General features: G+C 35.9%; 1 protein-coding gene across 19 annotated transcripts in view; it reads right to left on the bottom strand.

The window, feature by feature from the left end:
- LOC108691951 (microtubule-actin cross-linking factor 1) overlaps nt 1-19,439 on the bottom strand; it is a 103,752-nt gene extending 84,313 nt beyond the window's left edge. For 10 of the 19 annotated variants that reach the window (XM_018199925.1, XM_018199929.1, XM_018199928.1 and 7 more), the window contains exons 1-3: nt 10,077-10,333; nt 8,145-8,984; nt 838-899 (exon numbers count right to left, since the gene is read on the bottom strand). In XM_018199925.1, the coding sequence (XP_018055414.1) occupies nt 838-899; nt 8,145-8,328 (246 nt within the window). In that variant the 5' untranslated portion in view covers nt 8,329-8,984; nt 10,077-10,333. Of the gene's footprint in view, nt 1-837; nt 900-8,024; nt 8,094-8,144; nt 8,985-10,076; nt 10,335-19,352 lie in introns of those variants that run through there. The other 9 variants (XM_018199930.1, XM_018199924.1, XM_018199923.1 and 6 more) reach the window with 5 other exon arrangements.
- Nucleotides 19,440-22,508: the final 3,069 nt, after the last annotated feature.

Consider the following 22,508-nt stretch of genomic DNA (forward strand, 5'->3'; position numbering starts at 1 on the left):
GGATCTAATTGTAAGTGTAGGAACCAATCATATTAAAGAATTATTAAGTATTCACTGATGAGTTTTTCTCTGTTAAATGCAACCAATGCCTACGTATGAACACGTATACGTACTGTAAATTCCATGTGATCTGAGTCACTATCATATGATTGTGTATGTTATATTACTGTGTATTGTTATATTATTTATATATATAACCTTGGCCAAAAAATATTAGGCATTTTATTAATCATTATTTAAAGTTTCAGGTCGAAAATTGATTTATGGCATTTGTTGTAAATTATTTATTGTTTCAAAACCTTTTAAATGTATAAAGCAGTTAACCAATAGGTAACAATGCAGATAAATTTCAGATAAATGAAAAAATATATGTAGTCTAATATTTTTGCCTAATATTTTTGGTTAAGGCTGTATGTGAAGTGGATATAAAATGGAAGCCTCTCGAGGATATTGTTTGATATCAAACATGATGGCGAAGTAATCAGTTTAATAGAAGTCTATAAGCCTAGGACGTCATATAATTCTATTGTAATCCGAGCCTTTAGTCGTTATATTATATAGAGTATCTCAAAATATATTTTCTCTTGAATATTAAAAAAGAAATACGATGACTTGAATCATCCTCTACTGAGAAAAGATGTATTTTTTGTTTTAAAATTCTTCCTACAAATAAAATATTAAATTTTTTAATTCACCACAAATTTATTCACATTTCTCCAATAGAGGATGCCTTGCATCAGTGCCACCGAACTAATTAAGATGACGTGACGTGATGACGAACGAGAAAACGCCGCAGGACAATATAAACTAACGCGAGAATTCGAGAAGTAGTCTCACCTTTTTCAAATGCTTGTTCACCCACTTCGTGAAGGTCTTCTTCTGTATAGCATCTCGTTCGTCTGTGAACACACAAAAAGAGCAGAAATGTTAGAAACGTGAAATTTCTTTCAGCGATAACTGCAATGTTCGTAATAATGCATTATAATGCACCTGTATTCGTAGTAGCTAAATATAAAGCATCCCCTCATAACATTAGCGTAATTGTAAACAATTTGTGTTATATTCCATTATCATAATTGCCACTACATTTATGCAACGAGCGTAGCCTTGCTCGATGTCACGCTGCACAAACGTAGCACGTGTACTATATAAGCAGTACTCAGTATAGTACGGTACATGTCGCCGCGACTATTGTCATCACAGCAACGATATAGACTACCGTGACAATTGAATTTCGCAATTCGTCGCACTGATATAGGTGTAGTTGTTACATTACTATACCGCGACGATGTAACGTTATGCATACGATTCTAGCGTGACAGCGAGAGCGTCATGACGCAACGCCGCCTGGAAATGAGCCTTTAAGGATGGTCGAGGTCAGTATAACGAAACCAAAGTCGCAAGCAACCGGAGCAGGTCAAGTTGGATGAGGTCAAACAGGTAGACAGGTAGATAGGTAGGCGCGAGCGAGCGAGCGAACGGAAGGTCGGCCGGCTTGGCAAGCTGCTCGATACATCGGTTGGCATGCGAAGCACAAAAATACGGACAATGGACCGCATGAATAAAATCCAAGCCCACCTTGTGCGATACAGAATCCGTAATACGAGATAGAATTGAAGAATTATATTGATTCACAAATAAAATTATATAAATAAGATTTAATTTACGCGGAAACAACGATTTTGCTGAAATATCTATGTATATTAAGAAAAATTTCTGATTGAAAATGGACAAATCAGAAAATTCTGATTTGTCCATTTTTAACTGAAGCAATGCAATCAGACTCTTTTTTTCAGTGTAACACAATTTAGTTAGATATAAAGGTAATTTTGTTAAACCATAAAAATAATTATGTAGAAAATTAAAGCACGATGATCAATGCTGCAAACAGTTTTAACAACAAGCTTAAGCCTACATAGCTATTTTGATTGAGTCTAACAAAATTATTTTCAGACCTGTATCTAACTAAAATATTAGATATTTCATATAAATAGTTCTTTCCATGTACTAAATATCTCATATTAATCGGATATTGTGAAATATGCATCTCGAGCCGTCATGAAATTATCATTCGAGGTCTTCCGTTTTGTCATCGACGTGACGCAATAGCCGAGACCGCAAGGACGCCAACGTCAAGTCCGGGGTTTCTTATAAATTAAATGATATATTTTTGTAGCGTATTGCGGTTATTAAAACATGGATGAGTAATTTTAAATGACATCCCAAGTCATGAGACTTAATGATTCATATTCGGTGATTGAGATGTCGAAACGTATATAAATTAACTATTGACTGTAGGTAATAATAGATGTGCACTACATACATCTGAGCAATTAGACCAGAGTTTTTCAATCAATGTGCCGCAAAGGATCTTCAAGTGTACAAAAATTTTAGAGAAAATAAAAAGACAAAAAATTTAGAAAATAATTAAGAAGCGAGTAAGGCACAAAATAAAAAATATTTTTTTAATTGTGAAAATTATCTAAATATCTTATATCTTACTTTCATTTTTCAAAGCGATATTGTAATAACATCACTTTTTAGGATGTCTGATGAAATCTTATATAAAAATTTATATATAAAAGTCTTACATAAAAACTTTTAAAATAATAAAATAAAAAATAAATGCTTATTTATAAGAACTTCTTGAAAAAGATTGAAAAACAAACTAGAGCATCTGATTCTGTGCATCATTCTGTGGCAAATCGACGAGCATAAAAAGTAGAGCATACGTCATATTAATAAGACATTAATGCAAAAATCGAAGACTATAATCGCGAAGAATTAGCGTAGAGTTTATCGATACTTATTAATTTACCATCAACTAAAGTTATGATTTACAACGCATACTTGACACCTCATCATCGTATCCCACGAAAAGTTAACGCCACTCGAGTGGCGGTATTATCAAACAGTACATTTAAAAGGTCGACAAGCCGACAGGAAGTGTCAGCCAAACACTACCAGACGATACAAAATAAAAAGTAAAAAAAAAAGAGATATTCTCTTGGGAGCACTTCTCTAGATTTAGAAATATCTCGAGTGGACTGCCCTGTGAACGATCATATTTTCCGAGTGCGTCTGTCGCTCTCGTGAGAGAAATTGCTATCAAATATTTTAATGAACGCGCATAACGCGTTCAACGACTCCTACATGATATGCGTCGCAGAAATGATAGCATAAAAGAAAATGCAATATATTGTCCACTTATAAGATATACATACCAAGCCAAAAAACTTTTTAAAAATTAATATGTTTTGGGATTACGTAATATTCTTCAGATAATTATTATTGGATATAATTGTTATCAGATCTAAAAAATTATTGTTTTTCAAAAAATATTATTATAGATATTTGAGTAATCAAAAATGTTAATTTATTTAATAATTTTCAATCTTTGGAAAATATTTATAACAATGTGCTTTTTAATGATAATTCTTCAAATCGGATGACTGTTTTATCAGATTTAAAGAATTAATATATTAAAAAGATACATATGAAGATCGATACTGTATCTTGAAACGAGATGAAAATTACAAAAATGAGCAAATTTACTAGGTGTTGATCAATGAAATTATCAGTATTCTATAGTAAATTCGTTTATTTTTGTAATTTTCATCTCGTTTCAAGATACAGAATCAATCCCATGGATAGTAAAACAAATAATTCGAAAAATATTAATTTTTTAAAAATGTTTCCGAGCTTCTGGACTGAAATGTATATTTAGCAAAACATAAAACAAAATGTGTACAATCAATATTAAATGTACAGGATGACATAATGCACATGCATTAGTTGCATTGTGTAAAGTGCATGTTAATTTTGAAGAATTTTTTTCAGAACGGTAAAGATCTCGCGTGACAAGACATGTCGGAAACTTTACTTAGTATAAATCCGCGGAAAGTTCATTAATGTCTTATACTCACGCACGTGCGCGTGGCTTAACAAACTTTGCAGCTTACGCGAAATCAAACATTCCATTCTACTCTGCGAACCGAGCATTTGTTCTTCATAGATTATCTCGCCTCGTTGTTGGGTCCAACTTTGGCCCAGTTTTAACACCTTGTTAACAATTCTAAACTGCATTCGAGTAATGCTTAGGCGCAGCAATTAACGCGGCAATTAATATGCAAAGAGCCCCGTATTTGACGACTTTCAATGACAAATTTTCTTGTGAATTAAAAGTCGACCTTCCTTTAAATAAAAATTTAGGTAAAAGAGCTTTCTTAATAAATCATTTAGAAGAAAAACTTAGGACGTAAATACTTTGCTATTTACTTGTTAATTGTAATGTATATTATATTTTTATTATCTTTCCTGAAAAGAGGAAACAATTATATGTATATAGTATATATTAATCAAGGAAAATAGAGAAATCTTCGATCTCCATTTATATATACTATTATTTCTATGATAATCAGTTTATATTTCGCTGTACACTACAGTTACATAATCTCTTAACGTTTAATTGACATAGTTGAAGACAGGCTTGACTGAGAGATGATTTAATCTGTTACATAGAACAACTTCCAATGTATAATCAATCAGTTAAATCAGTCATAATAGTAAGAGTAAATAATGATCTTTTCAGTAGATAGAATAAAATCTCGACAGAAACATTTCTTAATCGTGACTGTCTGAAATAGAAAATATCATACGAAGCTGCAAATCACATACAAAACACAAGAAAAGGTGTCAGTTTCTCAACGTTCACAGCCAACATCTTATAAACGTCAGGGAAGAGTCAGAATCTAAACTTGTGAAGGCCGTCTTTCGATGTCTAATCGTTGCCACAACGACCTATTATCGATCACGAGCTAACGTAATTTCGGAGAATTCAATTCCCAATGCCATAACTATAGAGATAGCTTTGCGTGAATTGTCAGTCGTTAATTGGTATGGCCTTAATCGCTCGTCTTCGCTAATCTATGCCAATGGACAATCAATTTCATGATCAAATCCAAAAAAACTTCGATGAAAAATTATGATACGTGGTGATAAATTGTAGGCTATCCAATTAAAATTATTCCAAAAATAGATGACGAATACGTTTCCTAAATATTCTACAATAAATTAATTGCTATATGATTTATAATTTAATTATACTCATACATATTTTAATTACATAATTACAAATTCTGATACAACATGCTTTACTTCTTCTCAAAAATATATATAATATCATTGCCAGTAAAATAAATTAATTAGTATATTTTATCCCTTTCAAATATTTCAATATAAAGCGCATCGGTAGAAGAGAGGCAAAAACTAATCTTGAAGAAATGCATATATATATATATATATTGACGCACGCTTTCTTCAGTAAATTTTTGTTATTAGCAGATACGAATGCTGGAATGTGGAAGCTCTGAGAACAGTAACTAACAGGGGCTAAAGATAAACGTCAATGAATGTATTCATCGATATTTATTCTTTTCGGAAGTTCTTGGCTGTAATTTAAGCGATACCCTTTCGGCATTTAGGATGGTGTTAGACAACATTATCCAGTTATCAAACTTTTGACAAATCAAGGAATAGTAGATCAGAATTTTTTGTGATAAATTTTACTGTTTTATTGAGTACATTTATTACATGATATATTCTGACATTGACATGTACAGTATTTATAATAAAAATTCAAGTAAAAATTTTATCGTAGGCTTAATAAATCTTTCATTTAACGCAGTAAAATTTAGAACTTTGTGTCTTAACTCCTTTTTTTATAAGGAATCTTACAGTTCTTTATAAAAATAAAAATGAGTTCCATATTTTTTACACTAGAAACCAAAATTATCACGCCATATTTTCAATTTTGATTTTTTAGTATAAAAAAATGTGGAATTTTTTCTATTTTTAGAAACTGTAGAACTATGAAAAGAACTACTGGAGCTAGCTTAATTTTTGTTTATATTAAGAGAATGTCGTACTAACTTTATCGATCCAAGTTTTAGTTATCTTTGCCAGTCATTACTCCATTTTGTATTACAGAAGCTACGAGAGAGAATGGCTCTCATCGTGATTGACATCTTCGGCTGATGTATCTCATGTTCTTCATTCATGAGCAACGACGCGAGCGTATTTTAACATTTCCGTTATTAATCACCGCACCTTTTTTTTAAGCTCGTGTAAGAAAAGATTGTAACGCGCGGACGAGAGACTCTCGATTTCATAATGCGCGTCCTTCGCTCCATCAGCTCCGTCAAAAGAATCCTGAGGAGACAAGGCGCGGGATACGATACGAAAGCAACAATATCGATAACAACGACGTAACGGCCACATCACGGGTGGAATTACTCTTCGCCGGACGCGATGTCGGTAATTACGATTAAATTAGTGATCAATCACGGCGAACGACACGATGCTGACGTCATTTGTACAAGCCTTCCTTCGGTCGTTTACTTTTGCGCTAAGTGAAAAACAGCTAACTGGGCGTATACGAGTCGCAATGCGCAATCCGAGTAGGCAGAAATTATGAAAAGTGACGGCCATTGTTTATTGTTTGTCTACTTGGCATAATTGTAAAATGGTGGGCCGCGGACAATTCCGCGTGTGTGGAACACCGGATCCGCGTGACTTCACGAATGCGACGCGTCAAATTCTGAAATTTTTCTCCGGATTCTCCGGGGGTGGACGGAGGTTGACAGACATTAGTCCTAAGCCGTCTAAAGCCGTAATCACACTAAGATCGTTGATTGAATTACGAGTGTGATTGGCGATTATTTTTCAACCAATCAGAGCAAAGTAGTCACCGATTGCTACGTTCTAATTGAGAAGTAATCGCCAACCACAATCGCAATCGACAATCGGTTGTGTAATTAAATAACAGCTTTATGCCCGTTTCCACCAATGTATACTCTCTAAAACATTGAGTATATTAAACGCAAACAAAAAGTCGCTCTTACTAATATGACAGTAATAATAAAATAATGTATTTTTAAATAGATATTCGTATTATTTTGTTTATCCTCTATAAATTAACTTTAAATTCGATTCAACTTACTCTTCATCATTCTTTAATTTTTGGAACTAGAAAAAGATGAAGAGTAAATTGAATCGAGATTAATATACATGAAAATGGATACAAACAGACAAAGGATAAAAGATAATCGTTATTTTTAGTTATCTGTCTATTTATTTCATGTATACAGACGGATAAATTTGGGTATTCCACACGTAGACTACACTCGACTGCTATAAAAAGGTGAGGCGAGGAAAGCGACATTCATAGCTCAAACATTTATCAAACAAACGTCGCGAGCGTAACTCAAACCTTTTAGACGCGTATCGCGCGTGTTACAAGCGCGGTTGGTGGAACAAATTTAATCGCCAAGTTAGTAAAGCAATATCATCACACTGTGTGTGAGTAAATTTACAATTTGCAAACTACAGGCAAACGCATTGCATATTTGAAACGATTGGAAATATTTGTGCAATTTTTATGTATAGACACGGTTAATCTACAATATAATTATTATAAAACAAATGAATATTAATTTTACAAATAATGTCAGTTTCATGGAAATAATGCTGTACATTTAGGAATTTGATTTATTATATTGTAAATTAACGTATGTTACGTTTTCTATTCCGAAGGTATCATGAATATTCACTTCAATAGCCAACTTCGAATTGTAATCGTTTTATAGGAACCGTTCCATAATTATAGCTGTTTTTTTGAAGTATCCCCCGCTCTTAAATCGGGTAGGAATGTCGAAATTAGCATGTTGCGAAGGTTATTACGTGCTTGGAATAAAAATTCCAACGATTTAATCCCAAAGACGTTAATTTCGCGCAAGGAGAATGTCTCTCTCGTTTCGAATTTATATAAAATCGGTGATCAGATAAATAGCAAATTGTTTGCTTTACTTATTAAAAAAGACAAAAAGAGTGTATAAGGATAAAAATTCCAGGATACAACAAAAACCACAAAAGGACAAAAAGGGAAAAATAAAAAACAACTGAGCTTTCACGAAAAATCTCCCAGCATCCACATGCCAACTCTCTACGTCTCTCTCTTCACCTACCGTGCGCCTCAATGAACATCGCCCAGCAGCCCCAGAAAGCCTGGGTGCTGCCAGCACGATGTTCCCCGATTTCGCCATTGCATCCCGGATCCTCCTCCGGGAATCCGTTCGCATTCTGACCTTTGAATTTGGAGAGTGACTCCTCGTAACCATGCTGTGAGCGTTGCTCGCGTTGATGCTCGGCGACGGTGTCCGCCGGATCGAAGCCGAGCCGCTCCTTATAGTAAGCCTGGGTCGACATCCTGTCCTTCTCCGGGCCCCGGGCCGTCCCAGCGAAGTAGAGGGTGCAAGTTTCAACGTTCATGCCCGGCTCACGCGCGAACTATCATGACACACTTCACGACACGAGAACGCGGAACCGGCACCGTTCTCTACCGCCCTGACAACAGCCGGCGGCAGGGCTCGATTAGCTCGCTTATTTCGCGTTTAAATCGCGTTCACTATTCGACGTTTGTGTTCGTAGAAATCTCGCGTTCTTTCGAGGTATATCTGGACACGCCTAGTTCGTTGGCTTCCAGTCGCGTGAATATATTCTTCTTACATTTTCGTAAATTTTTGTCTCTCAAAGTTCGCTCTCGAGTTGGAAGAGCTCTTGGCTTTTCAGCTCGTCGTTCGTTGAATAGTTTCGTGTTTCCTCCTCAATTTTACCGCCGTTATATTCGACAGCGCGGCGGAATGCACGACGCGCGAATCTCCGTGGTATCCACCGATTACTCGTCGTTGTTTATCACGACGTGCACCAGCTTCGGCTGGAACGCGATCGGTTTTCTCCCGTCGTTCGAGGAATCGGCCAAGGATTCCTTCACCTTCGGATTCCAATCTGCCGTGCGGCGTATGTAAATGAGACCGTGTTGCTTTATGTCGCCTCAACCTCTTATACGATATGGCACTTTGTGAATTCTCGAAAAACACCCGACTCGCCGTCGTGCTGCTGTCAGTGACAACACGAAGATGGAAAACCTGTGCAATGATAATGCGCAATGCGCGAATAAGATATTCGAACGTTAAAAAAAGAAGTTTAATAAAAATAATTTTATAAAAGTGAAACGTGACTGGAGAGAACCTCGATAATTTTAGAACTAACAATTGTATTTTTCAAAAATCATATTATAACTAAATACATAACTCGCTATGGAAATTTATATTTAATTTTTTTGACCTAAAAAAATGTATTCCTTAGGACTCATTAAAGTTTTTGCTATTAGTTTTATATTTTCTAAAAATTCTTCAAGTTTAGAAACTGTGAAAAATAAGATGAAATATGAAAAATAAGATGAAATGACATAAAATTGTCCAAATCATTACTATTTAAAAATTAAGAAAAACTTTTGAGTCAAACACACCAGGATTTATATATGTTTCAGTTACAGGTCATATAACAACGCGGCTAAATTCATTATTTTACACGAAAGAAATTCTGCAAATTGCACTAGCCATCGAATCGCAAACGATCGAGGGAATTGTAAAAAAAGCAGGAAACAAAGAGTAATGAGATCAGAATAAAAAAAATTGATCGATATATCCGCATTAGATTCTATAGAAATCAACAGCCTTGATGCAAGCCTAGTAAGGAACTTGGAAACTCGATCACGATTACGCCCGGCCATCAGGTACATACTATTAACCCACGCATATCCATCAAATTTGTAATCGATCATCCACCATATTAAGCTAACGACTAGGATAGGGTAACAGCACAACCGCAACAACGATAATAAAATATGATTAAATATAATTAGCGTACGATTTATCTAACCGAATATTCGGAATCTCTTTTGTCTGAAAATTTATAGATCTTAATAGCAAATAACTTGTATATTTTTATACAGATAAATAAGAATAAATTACAGAATGTATAAACAAGGCTAATAATGTTGGATTTGATGGATAAGTTTTATGAGAACACTGCACTACATGCTTACTCGACCAACAAATTTTCTATTCAATTCCTTCACTTGGCAAAATAAACTGAAACTGTTGGGTATAAACCGGCAGACAATTTTGCTTTCTTTTTTTTCTAATTCGTGACACTGTAATGCCTACGACACGCACCTATGGCGTAACTGGCGAGCTGTACGAAGGTGTCGAAGATCTCCGCCGTGAAAAACACCGAGAGAAAAGCGAAATCGGACGGATAGATGTACGAGCGGATTGATAGAGCGACCTTTTCAAACTGACGATTCGCGAGGCGCGTGGAGACTGAGCGCCGACACACACGCCTGGCATCGGCAGAACCTTAAGGCGACGATGGAAGCGCGCCTAACTGCGAGATCGAACTCCCCGCATATGGTAAACGGAGAATGGATACGTGGGTGCCCGTCATGTAGTCGGTGCGTATGTCAGAAAAGTCCGTCATGGACCAATTCACCGATGCGGCGGCGGGGACTGTCAGGAGATTATTGCACTACCGTTCAGACTCTCTCTCTCTCTCTCTCTCTCTCTCTCTCTCTCTCTCTCTCTCCTTTCTCCCTCCCCCTCTTTCTCTCACATCAGAAATCATTTGTATTATTTCATATTTTTGTCTCTTTACTTTAATTCTTCTGGTTTTTCTTTTTTCTATGATCTTATAGATCTCGCCTTTAGAGTTGCCACAAATTGCTTCTTCCTAGAGTTCCATAACTTTTCCAGACTAAGAATTTTAATTTCTCAGAAAATTTTTGCAAAACTTCCTGACTTTTCTCTGAACATTTTCAATTTCCCTAACTTTCCATGATTTCCCTGATTTTTACACGGAGAAAATTTTCTTTTAAAATTTACCCTGAAAATATATAATAGTTGTGTAATACAATATTTTAAAGATTTTTATCATGCACTTCAGTAAAATTGATTAAACTTATTTTATACTTTATTGTAGTTTGTTTTATTAATGAAGGAGAGAGATTCATATTAAAATTCTTCTCTCAAAATAAAATTTACAAAGAAAAAACTTTTTACTGAATTCTTTTCATGTTCTGACAGAGAGAAAGAGAAAGGGAGAGAGAATATTTATTAATATTCTCACGCACAATTCTAAGAAGAATATTAATAAATGCGAGAGAATATTAATAAACGTTCTCTCTCTCTCTCTCTCTCTCTCTCTCTCTCTCTCTCTCTCTCTCGAAATAAAATTAAAAAAAATTCAATATATAAAGAAAGGAAAACCAGAACTAAATGTCTAAGACGATAGGAATTGCGTGCGCGGAATACGAAAAGTGCGTCGTCGCAACGACGCAAGACGCGACGCGCATACACGATCGGATCGGTCTCGTCGCGCGCGCGATCGAATGCACTACGCACGTACGCGTCGTACGCACCCTGCACGCCGAAGCCGCTCGTCACTCTTGTGCCCGCACGAAATTAGAAACGGAAAGAAAACAAAGTGACGGCGGTCGCCACGCGACAAGCGGTTAGAGGAGGTCGATTCTGCAACGAGCCGATCGCCATTACACGCAAGAACCGATCCCCTCAATCCCATATATTTCTTCGGCGTTTTTAAATATAACTGCGAGAAAAACAAAATTTTAAACCTAGCTCTCGAAAAACCCAAATCGAAAACCTCGATCGACGCAACAGCAATTAGAGTTTTTTTCGTCGAGCGTGAATTAACAATTCCCGGCTGAATTCGCTGCTCGTTTTTGGATTCGATTTAAAATTTAACGGTATCCCTTTTGAATTCAATTGGAGCTAAACGCAAACCGAGGAGAATGCATCTTTCGCCGCTCGTTGACCCGTGAATGTGGCTTTAATTGATCCCATACCACATCGGGACGCGCCTAATGGACGGGGCTCTTGTTAATTCATTAAACGCCGAATGGCATATACGAGCGCGACGACGGTCTCGCACTTAATGTCGCCGGGTGCTGAATCATGCGTTCCGAGAAAACTTACTCTCTTGTATCCTCGAGAATATATATACGTGCGCCTTATATGAGCATAGTCCGCTTGCGGAGAGCGCGTCATATATCGCGAGAGTGTGAAGGTATGCCAAAAACGCGGATGCATCAAGTTCGGATCCATCAATAGCGGCATTATGACCGCTATTTGCCGCGCGAGAGAAACTGTCTGTGAAGGGTTGAGCATTAATATCTCCGATGCGTTAATGTCTAACATCGCGCGCAGACACATAACTACGGAGTATTAACCGACAAGTTAAATGACGGAGCGAAACTACGATATTACGAATGCCTGCCTCGCGCAATGCGCGCTATTACTTGCTTATATGCATACACGAATATCGCAATAGCTAGCTAGAAGAGCTAGAAGTGGCACGTCTGTGAGCGAAAGTTTTGCGATCACTAAGAAAAATATCTGCAGGTTGCATCAATTTGAATTCTGCACTCTAAAAAATATTCATGCGGATTTAACACCGTGAAGTATCTATATATTGTTAATGTTAATGTTAATGTTAATATTAACAATAACAATATAAAAAGATAAATATAATAGGCTAATGAGAATCAGCAACGATAAACGACGCAATTATTTAATGAACAATAAATTGTTCAACAAGCTTCAGTGCAATGCTTCATGTTCCATGATGATAGGTGTACAACTTTGCTTCCGCCGTTTTCCTATAGATGACTTTAGCGGTAAGTGGTGGTCGAAATAAATAGATCATAGACGTCATAACTTTATATACACTTTAATAAGATTTGTTGTTTAAAAAAATGTCAGATTAACAACGCTGCATCTTTGTCAATTTGAGTGACTTAAACATTATGGATATGTGAGCTAATTATATTTATATCATTCTTACTGAAGAGAACTTCAAAGAGAATCGAAACGTTCAAAATAAAGAAGACATTAATCTAACATCTGATTATTGATTGTTCACAAAATAATTGCGCCGTTTATCGTTGCTGACTCTCATTAGCCTGCTATATTTATCTTTTTATATTGTTTAAAATTCGAGAGTCCTAATATAATTATTGTTATTATTATTGTTAATATCAACATTATTCTGCAGTCTAAAAAAAAAATGCGGATTTATAATATCATGTGTTTTAAATCTACATCATGATGGTGCTGACATAAACAGACTAGAGGTTATAAATCTACAGCACACAATCCATGTTAATAGTGCTTTCCACTTTCGCATAAGTGATACTAAATCTAAAGTTATGTATTTTATACTTAGATAATGACGTCACTACTTGCTTATTTTAATGACAAAGTTATCGCATAACAGATTTATAGCTTCACTTTCAATGTGAATTAATAGATTACCAAAAAACCCAGTAAAGCACATGGCCTCGAGCTTGTGCAGATTGTAGGTAAAAATTAAATCTCACTTGTCAAAATGAAAAGAAACGTGCATTCAACAGAGTTATAACATCACAAATCAGAATTTGTTTTGACGAATATCTATTTTGATGTAAATAAAAAGTAATTCATATTAATATAATGAGAATTATATGGACACTACGCGTATTAAATTTACACCGATATTTTTTTAAAGAGTAGTTTGAAAATGGAAACAGAATTTTCTGATTAAATCTACTACAATTTTTATAATTGAGATAATCAGAATTCTGATTTATATCAGAATTTTCTCGAATATCTATTCCAGACATTTTTCCCAGAGTTCCTACACTGAAAGAAAAGATTGGTTATCGCAGCAAATTAGAATGGTTAAATATGGCATAGTATTTTAAATTGGTTGGTTGTTTTTGATTGCGTTAACCAATCGAAATTCTATACTGACATTGCGGGTAGACTAACACAACCAACAATTGGCTGCAGCAAACAAAAAAATCCAATTAAAAATGTTATGCCATATTTTATCTATCTATCTAATTTGCTGCAGCAGTCAATCTTTTCTTTCAATACAGTCTGTACAGTCAAAGAGGTGAAGTTAATGAAAAAATTACATTCAACGGAGGATTGATGAAAAAATCCGAGGGGGAAGTAGTATGTTCCCTCGCGTGAGACCAAGGAGGAATCAGTGAAGAAGAGGAAGGCACGCGCGCGCGCTCGTATCTCGAGCGGCATAACGCGGGCTACGCGGAGGCCGGCTCGGCGGCATTCTTGCGCCAAGTCGCATAACGGGTCCGCAGTCGATCTCGGCCCATTACTCCCAGGGGCCCAGGCGAGGTTACTCCCTCCGCGATTAACCTTGAAGGGGACTCGATGGCCCGCCAAGACTAATCGAGTCGCGCGTCTCCCGCGTGGATTACGAAAAAGTTACCAAGTTACCCACGCGTTTATCCGTACCTTCAATTCCATATCTTTTCTGCGTAATCGACATGTATGGATTTTCGTAGGACGTGGGTCGCTCGGCCGTGGTTACCCCTTGAAAGGGCGTCGGCTCGTACGATGAATTACATACGTAGTCACGTAATAGGTGAGGGACCACGAACGATTAAGGTAATGAGAAACCGAGGATATATCGATTTCAAAGGTAGGCAAAGTAGGCGTGATGATGACAGAACAAACACGTCGCTTCCTGAAGCGATGACTCCGATGTCTCAACATGACGAAGCGTGAATAAAAAAATTCCATCGTTATCATAAATACAAAGTGTATAAAAAATATTTTTTTCCCCATTATATTATAAATCAATTTAAATTTTATTTTAATCTAAAGATCTATCTAAAATCAGGATCAAATTGTAGCTTAGAATTGAAATTGGATTGATATATCGTATGTTCTAAATTTTAGAATATATCGGGGCTTTCCCTATGTTTACCAAAGTGAAGGTAGACAATAATAAATTTCACAAAAAAAAAATGTAATTAAAAGTAACAATGATAATCCAATCCCCTAAGTTAAACAATATTTAGTTCTTTTTTATTTTCTTGTATGTCAAAATATAAATTAATCCATTTTTGTTTAGTTTCAAAGTAAACATCAGCCAGATCATTAACGTATGTATTTAGTAAATAATAAACTAAATTTGAATCTAATTTAATGTTTTCTTGAGTTAATTGTTTAACTCCATTGTTTTAATCAAATTAACGACACCGGAGCAATGACAACCTGTAGAAACAACTAGAAATAACTAAAATTGGTTATAACTTGACATTATAAATTTGAACTGATAGAATGTCATATTTTAAATTTGAATTGAGATTGGATTGAAATTTAATAGAAAAAAAATTCAATTAGACGAAAAAAATCTGCAATATCAAATTTAATGGACCTCGTTGATTGGCTAAATTTCAAACAAAATTCAATCCGTTGTCTGATGGGCTTAAAGATTGATCTCAAAAAGAGAATACGGAACAATTGAAGGTGATACACCTTCGGTCGCGACCGACCCTTAAAAGGCTGTGCGAGCCGCGGAGTACGTGGGTTAGCACGAGATAACGAAAGATACGAAAGTGTTTGCACGGATGTCACGAGCTATACCGAGAGCAGGTTGCGCTGGCGGAGGCGTAATCTACGCGGATGCGAACGTGCACCGTGTTCGATCACAATGCATTGCAATCGCCGCCGACGCGACATCAACAAGCAGCATGGATGGAGAATCACGTTTATTCTTGCCACGAAGTACCAGCTAACAAGTGCATAAATAAAGGGTGAACCGCGAGAATTAAACGATAAAGACGTATAGCTGGACAAACCCAAGATTTCTTATCAACGAACGAGCATCACTTTTTTCCAACGAGAGGAAGAATACTGCTGATTCACACGTTTTAGTGTGCATTATCCTATGTGCAAATTTCCTCGATAGAATCATCTTCACTGCCATGAATGATAATAAAGTTCCTATTGCTATGGAAAGTGAATTCTACCTGCTGATGCTACCAAGAATGGGAAACTCGTTTAGACTCGTCAAATCTAGTTTCGAGAGGAAGGGACCGGTTAGCACGTATTTAAGCCTGAAATTGAACAGGCCTCACCTGTATTTGCCTAGATGTACCCGCCTACAATCGAATCGCACCTCTCGCAATGTTTACTGATGGCACAATCCGCGAATTTGTCTCTGGTTGACCATGTAAGGATATTTAGTCGTTGCCGACGTCTTCAATGTTGTTTTCTTTCCATTAGAGTGTCGTTTACCGGGAGATGATGAGTTCATGCTCGCCAAGGGGCAACTAGGGAAACAACCGAGAATAATTTCATCCCATCGATCCAATCGTTCGCGATCATTCACGATAATTTGCATTCAGCATAAAGCGTCGCGATACATTAAAAAAGTAACTTGCTGCAGGTGGAATAACAGAAAGGAAAGCGAGCCACTCGAGACATTGACGACGAAGAATGAGATTTGGCGATGAGTAATTCCTCTTTACAAAAGAGGAATAATAATAACACAGAAAACAACTTCCAAACATAGTCTGCGTAAACCAATAAGTAATTGTTTGTATCCCCAAAGGAAATCAATAAACATTCATTCATTTATATAGTCTGTATATATTAATTCAAATGAATTTAGAGACAATCTTGCCAAATGGACATGAATGAAATGAAATCAATCATTGATTTTTAGCCTTTAAATAAATAGATTTAAGTAAATAAGTTTAAAAAAACGCAAATTGATAGATGAGGTGCTCAGACAAAAAAAATTTTTAATTTTATATTTCTCATTAGTTTTATTTTTTAATAGTATATTATGTTATAGTTAAATTTACGTTAATTATACTCTTATGAAACAGAAATGGTAAAATAATCAATTTCACCACTGTGAAGTTAGCACATTTTTTTGTAAATAAATTTTTCTTACAATTCTTTACCCCCTAAAAATTTTAGGTTCTTCAATAAATTTAAAAGTAGTTCAGTAGATTGAATAAAAGAATCGTTGATAAATTTTCGAGACGTCACAAAATGGCTTTAAGAAGACTTTTGAATATCTGGACAATATTTTATTTTCCTTTCTCAGAATAAGATTTAAAAAAAAACTACGTATTATAGAATTATCCAGAATTATTCAGTTATTCCCTAGATTTCCATTGTGCTTTCTAACGAAAACAAAATAAATCCAATCGGAATCCATCTCAACCAATCTCAAAAGTTTCATAATACAACACCTTGGAGGTGTTATGGCCACCTATCTACCCTTAAAAAAGGTTAAAAAGGTTAAATAAATGTTTGACACAAAAAGATGCGATTAATCGATCACACATTAATCTTTTAAGAACAGTCAACAACGCAAAACAAGATATTTATTCTCGGCATTTATTATCTTCTAATTGATGTTGCTGACTTGAAACTCATTACTTATTGCTGAATACCTTAGAGAATAATCAAGCCGCAGGAATCACGATTATTTATATACTCCGATATCTTTGTCGAGTAAATTTGCCGAGCGAATTAACGGCGGGTAGTGTACTAGGCAGTGCCAATTCAAGTAAAAGTATCGCGATCCCACCAAATTAAGAAGTCGCGCACGACTTCGAGAGCCAGCGCGTGAGTAGCAGCGTTGTATGTGCTCCTGTGCACGTCTCCACCTCGACCAGTTTTGTTGTGCGACTTGTCGACTCGTGCTGTTCCTCGCTCTCGGCGTCTATTACATAATCGTTCACGTTCAATAAAAACGACTTTCTTCTTATCCCACAGCGGTCTGTCTCTCTCGACGCGGCGTCGGGAAAATTGTTCAAGCGACACGATATATCTGAACTATCGACGAGAAGAAAGAGCGTTAGGTCTAACGAAATTTTAAACATTTCTTCCATTGGTGATGACAACTGAATATTTCTCTAATATTATCTTGGGGAGCGTATTTGCGCCGCTTATTAAGCATACTAGGCAAATTACACTGTTTTTACACCTTGCATAGTATCTCATATTTATCCGGCTAATGCGGTACCGATAATAACAGATAAACACGCAACACTTAACTGATAGCCGATATGACATTACATTGTTGATTCTTCAATAGTAGAAAGTACACAATTGAAAAATTTGTGTGAAATTTAACATATTCACGTGTCGCAAACGATCTATTTAAATTTTTATGTTAATTTAACATAAGATGAACATTGTTAAAAAAAATAACACAAATATTATATAAAAAATTAACATTAATATTAAAAAATGTATACTGGCATAATTTATAAACAAGTAATGGAAGCATACAGTTTCAGTAAAATTTAAATTATCTAAAGATCAAATCTGATGTCGTAGAATAGATTAAAGAATATACATAATACATCCTGTTCATAATAGTTAACTTTCTACGTGCGATAAAATCTATGTAAGCATCACGACATATGTACGATGTGTAAATCAATAATGTAAAAGTCTAATACTACGCATTCAATGAATTTCAATATAGATAAATTTTAAATCTATAGATTTAACTTATTTTCTTCTTCTAGTTCTAAGAATTAGAAAAAGATAAAGAGCAAATTATACTTAGAAAAGTTAATCCACATTGATAGAAATCGGCCTAAATCACAAATCTAATGTCAATGAAACATATCGAATTGATAACAGATATATCGAGTTTGCATGGGAAATAATGAACGTGAAAAGTCGTCGTGTGAGAAAAGAGGTGTATTCATTGACATCGAATATTATCGATCGCGAGAGAATGAGAAAGCAGAAGGCTGGAGTGTCGGAACTGCCGTGATTACGAGGCGTATGAGTCAAACAGACGCCTGGTGTTGCCAAGTCGTTTGGGATATTTTCATAATTAGATGTATAATATTTCGATGGCTAGTCGAATATTGTTATAAATGAGAAAAAAAATTACAAATTAAAATCGAAATATATCTCGATAAATTTACTTATTTCACTTCTCAATATGAAAAAAATGATCCTGCTGAAATATCTAAAAATTTAGATAGACAGATAGAGATGTGAAAAGAATTTGACCATCAAGCTAAGTCTCTGTGAAGCTGGCACTTCATTTTCAAAAATTGGAAATATTAATAGTTCTGTTTACACAATAATCATATTCTAGTTCAAAATAATCCACAGGAAACTCTCAAGCAAGATGAGCAAACAGTTTTGACAGTCCAATTTGAACGTTCAACATAATTATTTTCATAGTTTAACAAAATTATTTTCAAATCTGTATCTAGCTAAATTTCTAGATACGTTAGTAAAACCGGTTTTTTTTTCGTATAGAAAAAGAGTATTTGTGCACATTCACAGAACAAGAACTTAATCCGAAGTAATCAGTATACAAATCTCAATAATTGAATCATTAAAACCTCGCAGCTCTCTCCATACACGTGTCAATCATGACGAGAATCCTCGCGCTGGAGCTGTCGTAGCGACATTTTATTTGAAATACCGTAAGACTCCCGTATCGTATTTATCGCTGATAACGTGAACTTTATCGTAGCTGATTCAGACGTACACTCGAAGCTTGGGAAACGTTAGCGTTTGTACCGCGTCCGAGGAATGGCATCGCGCGAGGATTCTGCGTCGTCGCTCTAGGTCGCTAGCTGTACCTACTAGACTAGAATAATGTCACTGACACCCGCGTACGAGCAACACACCAAGGCTTGGAAATGCGAACGAGCGACCGCCGCTCGCTTGCGGTTCGCGTCGTCCGACGCCCGCGCACAGTTCACTACTCCTCGTGCTGCGGAGGAAACACGCGCGACACGGCGACGACCGGGCGCATCGAAACGTGGCACTGCGAATTCTTCTCTCTCCTTCTCACGGAGTGCATACGAACGTGTGTATGTATATACCGCGCGCCGGCAACTTACGACGATGACGGCGACTGCGAAGACGACAGCGGTGCATTGACGAAGCCGCTATGTATCCGGAGCGGAGAGTCGCGTCGCGAGCCAGGTGTTGGAGCAACAAAGAGGGTATGCGATAGATGGAGAGAGATAGAGCTAAGCGCAAGGACGGAAACGGCGAGGAGAGGAGCGGACAGGGACATGCGTTTTAAGTGGGAGAGAAAGAGAGAGAGAGAGAGAGAGAGAGAGAGAGAGACTTGGAGAGAGGGTACAGAGAAGCAGACAGAAGGATAGAGAAAAGGGAGAAAGAGAAAGAGAGAGAAAAGAGCGCACTGAGAATTGAAGAGGACACGGTATGTCGCTCCGTCGTGTAGGCCACGTCGCCTCGGAACGCAGACTGCCGACGCCTGGACAACTGCCGCCCACCCGGCGGCCGGCTATCCCTCGAGAGGGAGAGAGAGAGAGAGAGAGAAACAGACAAAGAGAGAGAAATCCAAGAAACGGGCCTGTTATCCCCTCTGCCTTCCTAACCGAGCCGACGACCGTTCTCACTGCTCTCCCTCTAGCCGACGAGCCATCGGTTCCGTGATCACAATCCTGCTCTCACTTGCTCCTGCGGAAGACGAAGGAGTGCGGCCCGATGGAAGGGAGAGTGTGAAGCATAGACCAGAAGAGAGAGGAGAAGAGAACCAGGATGGAAGGTAAGAGAAGACGACGAACATACCTTTTCATACCGATATCATGGAAGATAGGCTACACGCCAAAGGAGCCAGTAAGGCAGGTCACGGACTAGCAGGGGTATACATATGAGGTGTGAATTTACGGAAGTAACATTTTGCGTTTTAATGTTCCCTTGTTCTTTCCATTGCATGCAGATCGGAATATTACTGTATTCTTCTCGGCCAATTGCTAAAACAGTGGAGCAGATTTCAATTCTTAAATTCGTATCAGACTACATAGTAAAGAACATTTTGTATTTGTATTAGAAACAGTCCATTCAAATTTTCAATCTTTGTTAAAATTTTGTATTAAATTTTTAAGATAATTTAATTTAACGTAATGTGAACGTTACGTTATTTAAATATTTTGTGTTACATTAATATTCAATATTTCTTAGTGTTGAATTGTTACACAATGAGCAAGTAATTAAATGACACAAAAATAATGTATTTTAAAACGTAAATTCAAAGATAAATAAATAAAATACATGTTAACGTAATATTTCGTAAATGTTAATTTTATTGAAAAAAATATGTTTCCACAGTTTGCTATAATTTATGTTAATGTTATATTTTTTACATAATATTTGTGTTACTTTCTAAAATATTTATTTTTTGTTAAATTAACAAAAAATAGAAAACTTAAGTAGACCGTTTGAGACACAAAATGTGAAAAATTTAACACAAGTTTTCTAATATATGAATTCATATGAAATCAAATTGAAATTTAAACAATCAGAAAAAAGAAATCGAATATCAAATTTAGTTTATAAAAAACTTTATTTCGATTGGTCAAATTCCAATTCAATGTCAATCTTAATCTGCAGTTTGATACGGGTTTTAGATCGTAAGAGGAAAAAATTGTGGATCTCGGAGCAAAAAATGCGGCAAGTAGTTTGATTTATCACTTATGTTCTCGTACGTTTTTTTACAGCAGATTACGTTATCACAATGTCAATTCGGAATCATACGAGAAGACGTGCGAAAAACATTGAGCATTTCGTCGAACGATATTCGTCAGGAGAGCAGTCGTATTTGTATCATAACGGGCGTCATCATTGAGGCATTTACGCCCGATTACTTGGCCTCTAATGACGCCAAGAGACTCTAGAGTTCGATCCAGAGAAGCACTCACAATCAAGTGGAAGCCACCACTATTTAGAGCACCGACGATCTTTCATATACCCCACTCAGACTGTTCTATAGGCGAATCGAGTAGAGAGAGAATTCTGGTCAAATCTTCCCGGTGGGGTCACGCGTTATTTCTCGCAGCCACGTAACCCTCAGCAATATGCGTGTCTAGGGATGCTTAAAATTGATCAGCTATATTCATACTTTAATCTAACGCTGTTATAATGGTAACATCAAGGATAAATTGCTACTAGGAATTCATGTATATCAATCTTTCAAAAACTCTTTCATATACTCAAAAAAGGAACTTTATATTAGCTTTTATCTTAATTTTAAAAAATGTTAATATCGTTCTTAATTACGTTTTTTACATAATTTAATCAAAATAACTTGTAAATTTAATTAGAAAGTTTTATTTTTTTGGAATTTATATACAGAAATATAGCTAAAGAAATAAAGTGGGTCGTGCTTAATGTTTAAATAAGTAAACCGATTGGTAATGACAGTATCGATAAACTTAAATATCATAAAATTTGTAAGTTTATTCAATCCGGTTGTTAAAAGCTTTTTTAAAATGTAACTCTCGTTTGAGTTGGCAGCAACTTTAATTGGGATTCCTAACTGTACAACGCGGAGACGCAAATATATAAGTACGGCGATTCACATATAAAATCAGTTTTATGTTGAACGCTGATTAAATCTTGTGAATTCTCTTGCTAATATAAATTATTGTAGAGGTACTATATTATTTCAAAAATTACGACATATCTAGGTAGTCTTATAGCATTTATGTGTATATTTAAAATACATTCGAACAAATTAAAACATAAAATATTGCGCAAGTGTTAGATGTTGCAGAGTACCAATTTTTCAAAAAAATGCAGAAGTTTAAAAATATTTCACAAGGTAAGCTTGTTTTTCTGAATTATATCTTTGTTTTGTTAGTAGCGAAGTATTGAGACTTCATTTTTATCATAAATATTCAAATTTCTTGAAAAGATTATACATTTTTTTGCAGGTTGTACATACAGAAAAATACATATTGTACACAAATAATAATTATTTGTTTC

Source organism: Atta colombica, unplaced genomic scaffold, assembly GCF_001594045.1.
Source record: "Atta colombica isolate Treedump-2 unplaced genomic scaffold, Acol1.0 scaffold55, whole genome shotgun sequence".
Classification (NCBI taxonomy): Eukaryota; Metazoa; Arthropoda; class Insecta; order Hymenoptera; family Formicidae; genus Atta; species Atta colombica.